The sequence below is a fragment of the Dufourea novaeangliae genome, unplaced genomic scaffold (assembly GCF_001272555.1).
Source record: "Dufourea novaeangliae isolate 0120121106 unplaced genomic scaffold, ASM127255v1 scaffold343, whole genome shotgun sequence".
Lineage (NCBI taxonomy): Eukaryota > Metazoa > Arthropoda > Insecta > Hymenoptera > Halictidae > Dufourea > Dufourea novaeangliae.
In genome coordinates this window covers 106,569-118,773 of record NW_015374236.1, presented here as the reverse complement: position 1 = coordinate 118,773, position 12,205 = coordinate 106,569, and the positions used below count along the sequence as shown (strand labels likewise).

The 12,205-nt window shown below is 43.6% G+C and overlaps 1 protein-coding gene across 1 annotated transcript in view; it reads left to right on the top strand.

Annotated features, from left to right (window-relative positions):
- The first annotated feature begins 666 nt into the window (after positions 1–666).
- LOC107192476 (elongation factor Tu GTP-binding domain-containing protein 1) overlaps positions 667–12,205 on the top strand; it is a 29,464-nt gene continuing 17,925 nt past the window's right edge. The window contains 4 exon segments of the mRNA XM_015581734.1: positions 667–2,646; positions 2,649–3,459; positions 3,967–4,089; positions 4,352–4,500. Coding sequence (XP_015437220.1) covers positions 930–2,646; positions 2,649–3,459; positions 3,967–4,089; positions 4,352–4,500 — 2,800 coding nt within the window. The 5' untranslated portion in view covers positions 667–929.

Genomic DNA, 12,205 nt, shown 5'->3' with positions numbered 1-12,205 from the left:
GTCCTCTATTTTTTCTACGCCACTTCCTCCCCTAGCGGAATCCGAGTTTGCTCGCGTGGGTACATCCTTTACTTTTGAGCGATTCCGATGGTTTCGCAAAAGCGATTGGTAGATACTTGCGTGAAACCAATTGGTTCCGTCTGGTTCCGCCATTGAGCAGCTATTAGTTATGCGAATATGGCCTGATATGGCCGTCTCCGTGTTATATAGTTCGGACGTTAGATTTTGAAGAGGAGTTTTCGTTAAAAATCTGTAAAAAGAAACCGTGCTATTGAAACCGCTAAATTTTCGAGAAGAATCGAAAAAGTGTGGTTCGATAGGTGAAGAAAAAAAGAGAAAATAAAATTAAATAGAAGATCAGGCGTTTAACGCGTCTGTGATTCTAACCTGTAAGGGTAAAAGAAAGCAGTGGCAAACACATTTCTGATTCGGCTAATATATTTCCAGTGAAGCAAACGGTGAATTCTTGGCCGAATATTTAGTCTTGTTAAAGCTTGCCGAGTGGACGCCGCGCAATTGGCATGCTGGGGAAAAGGGAAACGATGCCAACGAGGTTACGATACATCTTTATGTTTGTGAAACGTTACGTACTTTGGAAACAAAATAAAGTGAAACAGTGTTGTTTGTTGGTTCCTGTCAGGAGTTAGTATACATATACGTATGCGTATAACGCCGTAAAGTATATTGTTTGTTTGTATTTAGTTTCGAAATTGTCTCTCGTCGTTACCGTGTATCTTTTCCTATCTGGACCAACTCGTTTCTCTCAAGTTTTCATAAATACACGAAATAAGAAACATAAGATAAGGTCCAACAGCTTGAGATCTTAGGTGAAGTTCCTTGTCTCTTATTAAATCGCGCGCGGGCGCGCATCAATGGTAAAAGAAAGTCGATTGTTTACGTTACTACATATTACATATTCTCGAAGCACAATGCGACTCGTTAGCTCGGAAAAATTGTCAAATATTCAGAGGAATCCTGCTAGTATTCGTAACATTTGTATACTGGCGCACGTCGACCACGGAAAGACGACGTTGGCCGATTCGCTAGTGGCCAGCAACGGCATCATCTCTAATAAACTCGCGGGCAAACTTCGGTATTTGGATAGTCGTCCGGACGAACAGCTGCGTGGGATCACGATGAAGTCGAGTTCCATCACCCTGTATCATATGTACGACCGTCGAGAGTTTGCCATCAATCTTATAGATTCTCCAGGGCACGTCGACTTTGCCTCTGAAGTCTCGACGGCGGTCAGATTGTGCGACGGAGCCATCATCGTGATCGACGTGGTCGAAGGTGTGTGCCCGCAAACACGCAGCGCTCTGTCCACCTCGTACACGGAGGGTCTGAAAGGAATTTTGGTACTGAACAAGATCGATAGGTTGATCACGGAAATGAAATTGTCCCCGTTCGACGCGTATGTACATTTGACACAAGTTCTGGAGCAGGTAAACGCGGTGATGGGCGAACTTTTCGCTAGCGACGTAATGGCCCGGGAGGGTAGGACCGAAGTGAGGAGGAAAGAGGACGTGGAAGGCGTTTCGGAGAGGAGTCTGACGGACTGGCAGTCGGCGCTCGAGAACATGGATGATTCGGGTCTGTATTTCTCCCCGGAGCAAGGTAACGTCTTATTTTCCAGCGCCACGGATGGCTGGGGATTCGGAGTCAAGGATTTCGCAAAGATATTCTCCGCGAAATTGGGCTTCAGCGAAGCAGTGCTCTTAAGAACGCTTTGGGGAGACTTTTATGTGAACACTAAGACCAAGAGAATAATGAAAGGGGCTCAGGAGAAAGCGAAGAAGCCTCTGTTCGTGCAGCTTATTTTGGATAACATTTGGACCTTGTACGAAACGATCACGGTAAGAAAGGATAAAGAAAAGATCGGTTCGATGGCGGAGAGGCTTGACATTAAATTAACGACCCGAGACTTGAGACACACGGATCCTAAGGTTCAGCTGCAAGCTGTTTGTTCGCAATGGTTACCGTTGGCTCGAGCATGTCTCGACGCGATATGCGAGAACGTACCAGCACCGAATAATCTAACGTCCGAGAAGGTGGAACGATTGCTGAGCGGAAACTGTGATTTCACTATGCTGCCGGACGAAACGCAACGACTGAAACAAGTGTTCTTAGCTTGCGACTCGTCTGCGAGCTCGCCCGTGATTGTATTCGTTTCGAAAATGTTCCCGGTCGAGAGGAGAACATTACCGGAGTATAAAACGAAACCGTTGACCCCGGAGGAGTTGGCACAACGAAAAGAACTGGCGCGTATCAGGCACGCTGAGAAAATAACCAAGGAACAGGAAAGCACGGACGAAGAGTCTGGGGACCGATCGCAGACGGACAATACCACGGAATTGTCCGGTATCGGAACAAGATCAACGGAGAATGAAGCGGCCGGGGGAAATTTGGACACCGCGTTGATCGCGTTTGCCAGAGGTTATTCCGGAAGCTTGAGAAACGGAAGCACCGTGTTTGTTTTAGGACCGAAACACGATCCCCGCGAGGCGCTCGAGCGTCGAGCAGCCGGCGAGCAGCTACCGACCGACGAGAGTATTACGCTGAAAGATTTGAAACACGGTAGACACGTGACAAGGGTTACCGTGCGGAAGCTTTACCTTTTAATGGGCAGAGAACTAGAACCCGTGGATGTCGTTCTCTTTCCTCCACTGTGGCTTGCCCTCCCTTCTCCGAGACCGTATCTTCCGGTACACCTATAATGCGAGTAGCTCTCGAACCGAAACACCCGAACGATTTGCCAGCGTTGATCGATGGTCTCAAGTTGCTCAATCAAGCGGACGCTTGCGCCATTGTTCATATTCAAGAGACCGGGGAAATAGTGTTGAGCACCGCCGGAGAAGTACATCTAGAAAGATGCTTGGAAGATTTGAGATTCAGGTACGCGAAGGTCGACGTGAACGTATCGGAACCGATAGTACCGTTCAAAGAGACGGTCGTACCTCCCCCGACGGTTGACATGGTCAACGAGGCGATCGAAAAGAAGCCGGAAGACGTTAGTCTTGGCACGTGGACCGCGAATCGAGAATCCTATTTTGAGATAGACGCCAGACCTTTGCCCGACAATATTACCAAAATCTTGGAAAAACATTCGGATTTGATAAAAAACTTTTATTCTCACTACGACAAATTCTCCTCGGAAAAGGCGAGACCGGAAGATGCGACTGTTGTTGAGACCGAGGCTGAGGCTGAGGCAGTGGCGGTGGACAAGAAGGAAGAAACGGATTTGGCCAATTTAATATCTGCAAGAGAACAAAGAGCACTTGCGTTCTTTGAAAACGAACTGTCGATTGCTTTTCGAGAGGTTGGCCAAACAGATGCACTGGATAAAATATGGTCATTTGGACCACGGAATTGCGGCCCTAACGTCTTCTTGAATGAAACCGATTACAGGCATAAACAATTTTCGGAAAGCCATACAAATTCTCTCGATCCACGATTTCCGTGAGTACTTGGGAATTTGACAATGCAAGCTTTATAACATAAATGCTCGGGTTCCTGTCCCTGAATACTTTTTAATACCTATCCTAGTAGATACAAGTAGGTAGGGAAAAAGTGAGGTAGGCGAAGTGATGCCTGCTACCATTTAGTTTCGGGAGTTTCTCAAATTTATGCCAAATTAACATGCATTTTAACATTTATCTCAGTACTTGAAATAAATTTACCAAGTAGTAGGAGGCCCTTCTGCTACGTCACTTTTTCCCCTAGTGGAAGCCAAGTTTGTTCGCGTTGGTGTACACATACATACATATGTATGTATACGCGGCTAGATTCGAACGGAGCACGGAGAATTCGTTGCGAGCACACAATAATGGACACGTTCGTCGGTTCGCGAGATTTTCATCACTGTTAGTCACTCGATTCCGTGGTCGCGGATTCGTGAAAACACTTCAAAAAACCGTCTAAATCATACGCCTAATAAATCGTGTGATATTATTTGTTATGTATCAGATACGAAACCAGCATGGTTAGTGGTTTTCAACTGGCAACGCTTGCCGGACCGTTGTGCGAGGAGCCGATGATGGGTGTATGCTTTGTACTGAAGAAATGGGAAGTATACGAAGATTCTCAAAGGTATGGAGTAATTCACACTTTTCATTTGTTTCTCGTCACGACAATTTTATGGAAAATTATTACCTATTATCATTTAACAGCTTAACCCAGACCTACTATTTTCCTCCTCTGTTCTGTTTTCTTCTGTCCAGTTCTATTTGCTTTATTTTTTTTATTGTCTTATTCTCTGTTTTTCTGCTTGATATATTATGTACCTGCCCGTTCGTTTCAAAACAGCAGAACAAGTCGAGTAATCGATGGAAAACTGTGCGTGTGTCAACAGTGAAAATTCCAGTCAAAGCCACGGTCATATGGGTGGGCGTTTAATGTCGGCATGTAAAGAAGCTTGCCGCAGAGCATTCAACACCAGGCATCCTCGACTAGTCACACCGATGTACACTTGCAGCGTTTTAGTTAATTCGGACGTGTTGGGTAAGTCTAAGAAAAAATACATTTCCCATTTTCGATGCGAATATTGGTTTTGGGGTTGAATCGGTGCTCACTACTTTTCACGAGGATGCTACTGCTATAGAATATTACCCCCCCCCCCATACACACACACGCACACACACACGCACGCACACACACACACACACACACACACACACACGCGCGCGAGAAAAATTGATCTTCTTGTAAGATGTTGGTCAACGTTTTCGGAGCAAACAGCATCGGATTCTAGAACGCGTGCAAACTGTTTTCTACTAAATCAGCGACTCGATAAAGATCAAAGTAGCATACCATGCAAACAGTTTGCACAAGCATGCATATGCAAAGACGATAACGAAAAGGAAGATTATAATTGTTCGTTTAGACAAGGATCTATTTGCAGTTGTCGTTTTTTAACGTATAATCGTGGTGGATTTGTTTTCTATCTATGACTAAATGAAACACGAATGTATAGTTGTAATTGGCAAAGAATTAAACGAAGGTTTATCCTGACGAAAATCATGGCTCTGTGTTCTTGAAAGGTTTCATTGAAAAAAACGTAGTCTCACAGTGTCCTTCCGTTTTTGAATTTCTCTTTAGAAACGCAACATTTCTCTAACCAGTGACATGTATACATACATACATACATACATACATACATATGTACATATATGTATATCTTCTTATCACTTACATTGAAATGGTTGAGTTCGTCGTGCCGATTCGTGCGCAACGACAATGGGCGCGCGTAGCGTTCTCTTAGGTAATCCAAAAATTTCATAACGGATTCGCACTTTCGGGTTCTCGAACCGTCTATTCGAGCCAGTCAGTCGGCCCTGTGCAATTGTGGCACTTGTTCCCACTTTATCGTTCCGTTCGGAATCATTAATACACGTATAATTAAGAATAAGAGAAAGAAACGAATCGTTAATCGAAGGAAAGCCAGAGAAAGCGAAGCGAAGCGAAGCGAAGCGAAATGCTTAATAAATAGAATGATAGATGAATGGCGATAAGCAGATTTCGCACATTTCGGTATGTGCTTCAACGTTGAAAAGTTCATATAGGTATAGGTATCGAAACGAATTTAATCCCAAACAGCTGTGTCCATCAGCTGTTGCACTTTGTACCATGGAAAACTTAATCGTTTCTCCATTTCTTCTTTCTCCACGCGCATGGATTTCTCTGCCGTTTCTTCGTTCGGGCTATCTGCGAATCAAATAAAGCTAGTTGATAAAGTTCGCTCGAACCACAGAAGGACTCAGCACTTTGAGCGATTATTCAGAATTTCTCGAAGAGAGAAAGTAGAATCGCGTACCAAAAAGGCTTCTCGCGTATCGCATCGGTCGACCTCTTCTATTTCCTTGCACGCACATCATTCCATAGACACGAATCCCTGGTACGCTCGCGTAAGTCGGCTGATCGTGGCTCATGGGACCTTCTACGAAACATAAAGCAACCTAAACACATCGTGCTTCGATCATCGAAATCTCTGTAGCGGCTGAACGAATTACGGGCATATCCGTTTGCAGTTGGAAAGCTTTGCGACGCGTAAACGTCCATTTATATTAAGTTACATACTACTTCTGTATATGTATATATGGTAAGTATCTACAGATCAAGAATATTCTTTCATGTGTTCCATAAAAGAACACAATCTACTCGACTCGTTGTATCATAGTATAAATGGGCCTTAACGGGTTGCGAAGAATCTTGGTTAATCCGTGATTTACTTACCGAGTATATTAGCGTCCGGACACCTGCATATTACGAGGTAATGAGATTTTCCAGTTCTTACGTTTTGCAACGCGAGGAGAGACCAGTCCCTAGGTGTTCTGCATTCTCGCATTTCCGCCACTGGTTCGCAAGTCTTGACCAAAGTGAGAGCCTAAACCGAGCAGCATTCGATTAGCGTACAAAATAATAATAAATATGTAGGTACATAGTTGAAAGAGAAGACACTGTTTTGAGCAATTTAACCGAGTTTTTGAGTTCGAGGCAATCGATATACATACGAATTCGATCAGTCGATACATCTTGGCGCGTGCCACGCTCTTTCGAAAACTTGTTACACTGGTTGAAAGCGAAGGAACGTTTCTTACGTGCTCGCTAACTGTCAACCCAGTTGGTACCTGGCGCTCCCTTTCTTCCTTTAGTATAGGAGGCTACGTGACGCGCGTGTGCGCTACTATCCAGCAATTTCAATTATGCAAACTATTTATTTTAATCTCTTTCCTCTATTTCAACGCGTTCATTTCTCATTATCAGGCTGACGATCAGGCCAAAGATGCATCGGTTTCGCTTTGATATCGTCGGGTGTCTTTAATATCATAGAAACAGTGACGTTTCAATAAATATTACCAATTGTCAAATCTATTTGGTCGATAACGCTTGCGTTAACGTTATTAATTGGCATAATCGCGAAAATATGTAGTTTTGTAAATGCATGAAAATATATATTCTTTCCGGTATTTCGCGTCAGAAACAGAATAATACAAGTACATACATAAGATATCCGATCGAGTACCGAGTAGGGTATATTGTACGCGTCGCGTGGATCGATGTTGGCGCAAGGAATACGGCCTCATTTATCGCGAGGTAACAACTCGCTTTCGCTTCGAAGCACCTACGCGATTCTTTCGTTCTAGAATCCTACATAAGTACGCGTAATCTCGTCGATGTATACATATACATATAAGATAGTGATTATTGTACATATTACTACATACATATGTACATATATGTATCCTAGACCGACAACTGTCGCAAAACCGCATCTGTACCATGTAGAATCCCCCCCGGCACTCTGTTCCGTGCTTGGGAGACAGTATCGCATTGCATCGGCCAAATCATCGATCGGAATCCGAAATCGGTAAGATACGAATCTGCAAGTTTGACGATTGATCGGAAACCTTTACTCGTCGCGGTAAACTGCAGGCTACAATAACTCATTACACCTTTGATATACGTATTCAATTTACCCCTATGTATGTACTTGCATACCTACATGTATAATATGTATCGTATAATGGAATACATATGTACTCGTATTCAATTCCTGTGGTTTGTCGTTACGTGCTCGTAAAAAGAGGCTATGGATTGTGAATTTTGAGTTTCGCGAAGAGGCGTGTTTGCACGGTTGTAACAAGAGTCGCGGGCAAACGAAGTCTAATCGAGAAAAATAGGAAAGGCAAATGGCGACAAAACTAACCTTGGTCCGAGGGTCGGTGACCAGCTCCGTAGTGTGGAGGTCGTCGCTGTCGAGAGAGGCGCTGCAAGGATCGCGGTATCTTCCCGGGCAGGCGCATAGAGGCTGAGTGAAATTCAGTCTAACGTAAACGGCATTGCAAACTTGCTGTACCGCGCACTCCGGCAGCAAATAGATGTGCTGATTGTGCGGATAGTAGTGATATTTTGTTGGTTTCGCGAGAGCTGCACTCGCGCCTTCCGGCAAACGTACTCCAGTCTGGAAATTTATCGAGGGGAATATAAACGGGGAATCGATATAGCGTTATTACACTTTTGTCCACCACGTGCGTATCTTTGTCAGCAGTTAAAAAATGTCGTTGGGATCGCCTGGTCTCTAGCTGATATATCATACATATATGTATACCTTATATAGAACTATTTCGGGGGTTTTTTTTTTTGTCCTTTTTTGCCCCCTTTTTGGTCTCTCGTCCCTTTCCGTTCCTCCTATTACCTGTTGGTAAATTACAACTTTCCTTCACCCGGGTAAATCGTATCGTCACAGTTCAGAGTACAGCGGTAATTGGAAGGAAGAAATAATGAAACTGGGAATATAAAGCGAATAAGAAAGAAAGAGAAAAGAAAAAGGGACAAAAGCAAAATGATAGAGCGGAATATCACCAAGAGACAAGGAATCATCGGAAGAGTCGTGAATCCGCGATCGTGATTCTCGACGATTCTCATGAACCACAAACTCGACCGTTCTATTACGAACAACGCAGTATTATTATAGCTACCAGACCGCGGATACTAGCCAATGTCGATTAGCGGATTTCTGTTCCTCCGTTTCTAGGAATCCCTTCCACGCTCCGTGTAATTGGTTTTGCGTTACCGAGAAAGAACCGTTTCAAGAATCATCGATTCTTTTCCTTCTACTTCCGTCTCCTGTTTCACGATGCTTGATGCGAGACGAGTCACAAACACGATACTGCCAGTCGATCGTTGAATAAAAAAGCCTTTTCATCAGTCAAAAGTAATTTATCTTTTCGATGTTTATTTCCCTGTTATCGGTATCGGTCTTTTCCAGATCTTTCGCAATGTAGCGTTAGGCCGTTAGGCGAATCAAACGGTAGCACGAGCAAAGTTATTTTCTAATCCGCACACGCTAGTCCTTTCTTCGTTTCTTTTTTTTCATTAGTCAGTTGGCTCTCTTCCGTTTTCGTTTCTTTTCCTTTCGTTCTTTTATTTGTGTTTTGGCATCGTCACGTTCCACTACCGATATTAACACCGGTCAGTCCGCTCGCGCGTCACGGTCATGAACACTTGCCCTCCTTTTGCAACGCTAAAGCGAGCAACGCGATTCGTGACAACTTCCTAAGCAAGTCCGAATGATGCTACTGCTTGGGTGTTTCGAGCGGAACGGCTCGAGAAACTTTACTGTTTTTCTCCTCTCGAGGACGAGAGATTCAAGAATGCGAAAAGAAACAGAGAAAGAGAGAGAGAGAGAGAGAGAGAGAGAGAGAGAGAGAGAGAGAGGAAATGAAATGACCCAACGTGGAATTTACAAACAGGCTCGAATTTTCGTCTGAACGGTGATGGTAATGCCGTAATCATAATAAGACGGTTAACGTATTTCATTCCGCTCGAACTTTTTCAGTCGCGAATTACGCGGAGCGTTTCCAAGAGAAATATCCATTTTTACTCGAAAGAAAGAAACCAAAATCGCAATCAACTCATTCTCTCCTCATGCCTCTCTGTCTATTGTTTTGCTTTCCCTCTCGATTCTGTGATATTTCTAGTTCTCTTATATAAGTAATCTATTTACTACATAGTTTTGCAACTCTGTTCTTCTCTGTACGAGCTCTTGTTTCACGCGTTGCTTTGTCTTCTACATTACACGAATAACATTCCTAACGTTAACATTGAAATAAGCAATGTACCTGTACAATAAGACATCGGTATCGACAGATTTTTTGAAAGGAAAACTACTTCGATTCAGCTGTCTTCTTTTTCAGGACGTACTTAGTACACTATACCGAAAGCTAAGTCCACGTAAAATATTACTTTTCCGGTATAAGTATGATACATAGAACCGTTCCACCGATGGTGTAAAATCTGGTAGAAAATCTGGGCCTCCGCTAATAAAGTCGTACATAGTCGGTTCGTAGGTTCACTCGCTTATACAATACATATACATATATGTATCATACCACTATATTCGATATTTTCTTACCAGAGGGTAGTAGTATAAATTCTGCATTCTTTTTCCCCATCGCGCGACCTACCATCTCCCCCACTATTACAATGCCGAGCCATCCCCACTATCTGTGCTGTTGAGTCAGTAGTGGGATATCAAGGTTTCAGTGACCCGCCCCGCTCTACGACGACGAAGACAACCGAATTAACTGGCATTTTTGTTTGTCAATAAGCTTCATGACGTGACAGATTAATAAAACAAAGCCAATGCCCTTTGCAAGATTACAAGGAACATATCTAGAAAAACCCGATGAAAATTGGGCCAGAAGTTTTTCAGATTACCGCGAGCATACAAACAAACAATTTTACGTGTTTTATACATACATATGTATACATATTAGTATAGAAGCATATAGAAGCATATAGAAGAAGATACCGCGCGTTGTTATGGATCGACAACCTGATAAATAAACACTCGTAACGGTTTTCTCTTCGTACCTATGCCGTAAATGTGTGGATTAGTGGGGGAACAGTCGCGATACAGAATTTCACCTGAACCCAGACGCGTAACCCTTAGCGGAGTACTGGAGTAGAAAAATTGTGACCAAACTCTCGAGACGTTGGGTTTACGATGTCATGCTTTGTAGTAACCGCTTGCATAGACGAGATATGTGTGTACATACATATACATATACATATAGTTAGATAGAGATAGATAAATATATGACGGTCATGAGACGGTCGTGGCGAGCGTTGCGTTCGAAAAACGTAAGGGAAAGTACGCGTCGCTACAACACTTCCCTCCTGTTGTTTAACCAACCAGAAAGGTTAAACTACTTAGTCGATCCTTTTATTAAAATGAAAGATTCGTGTCCACAACATAATACATAATACTATTAAACACGAGGTTATGCCTTTATTGGATATGTATTTATGTACGTATTTACGTGTTGCAGCGTATGTATTTAACGCGAGTAACTTTCTAGACCGACCCATATGACATTTTTCCCCGAGTTCGTGACACTTGACGGTCCTTCTCACTGCACGACTCGAATCTGGGTCCCTTTCTACTCTATTGCTCGAGCTCGAGCTCGAGCTGTTTTTCACTCCTTTATTTATATTTACAGTATATTACTAACGTTCGTGTAGGGCGCTCGCGCGCGCGTACATTGGTGTGTTAATAAATGTGCATAAGTTGCGAGCGTTCTAAAAAGCAGTATCGTTCAATTTTCGAAAGAGGAGAATAGGTTAAAATAGAAAATGTGTCTACTTACCTCTGTCAGACTGGTATAATTAGTGGTCAATTTGATCTGAGGTCGAATCTTTCCAGGCGATTCGCGTGTCTCCTTCGCTGAAATTGAAGCCGGCGTAGTCGTGAACTCGTCGAAGCTTGTTGTAGTTTTTTTCGAAGAGAGTAAAGTATTCGCGTCCTGAACGGAGGTAATCGTTCTCGACAAAGTTTCGATTGTAGCTGTACCGAAGCCTGTTGTCGCATTTGCTGGTGCGACGGTTCCTCTTACAGTTGTTGTTGTTGTTGTTGTTGTTGTTGTTGTCGTCGTACTGTTCGTGGCCATCGGTGTTCCATATGCCGTCTCGATGTTCGACGAAGTCGGCAACGATGTGGTCGGCAATATCTCGATAATTTCAGTAAAAGTATTCCGACCAGGCGATACCGGCAGTGGTATCATTTGTAGTGGTGCCGGCGACGATGGTTGCGACGACGGTTGCGACGACGGTTGCGACGACGATGAAATCGCGAGCTGATTGATCACGGCCGCAGGAATCCCGAAGGAAACCGGCTTCGATACCGTATTTCTGTCGTCGATTCTACTGCCATTACCAGCATTCACCTTCGCAACACTGGACTCGATGTCGTTGCGTTTGTCATTGCCGCTGCTTCCGGCAATCGGCGTGCTACTCGATTCCATCATCGGACTAATAGATTTATCTTCACCGAAATACGTTGGTGTCGTCTGCTTCGTTTTAATTTGGACTCCTCGGAATTGTGTCTGCGACTGCGAAGGTAAAGCCACGCTTCCAGCCATCAGAACGACGAACCACGTTAATCCCCGAATCAGCTTCATATTTGCTTCAAGCTCGAACCGATAGAACGATCGGAAAAAGAAGAGAACTTTCCGCGATTCTTGCAATACAGCTACGTTATGTTTCCTAAAACGAACCAACAGACGAAAACTATGAAGCAAGTAGATTAGCACGAGCACAACAAATTTGCAGGTGTCTCTGTTAATCGCGTTAAGAAACACTAAGTACAAAGAAATTGGAAACTCGTGCGATTATTCACTCGCAAGCATTTATCCGAGTTTACCCT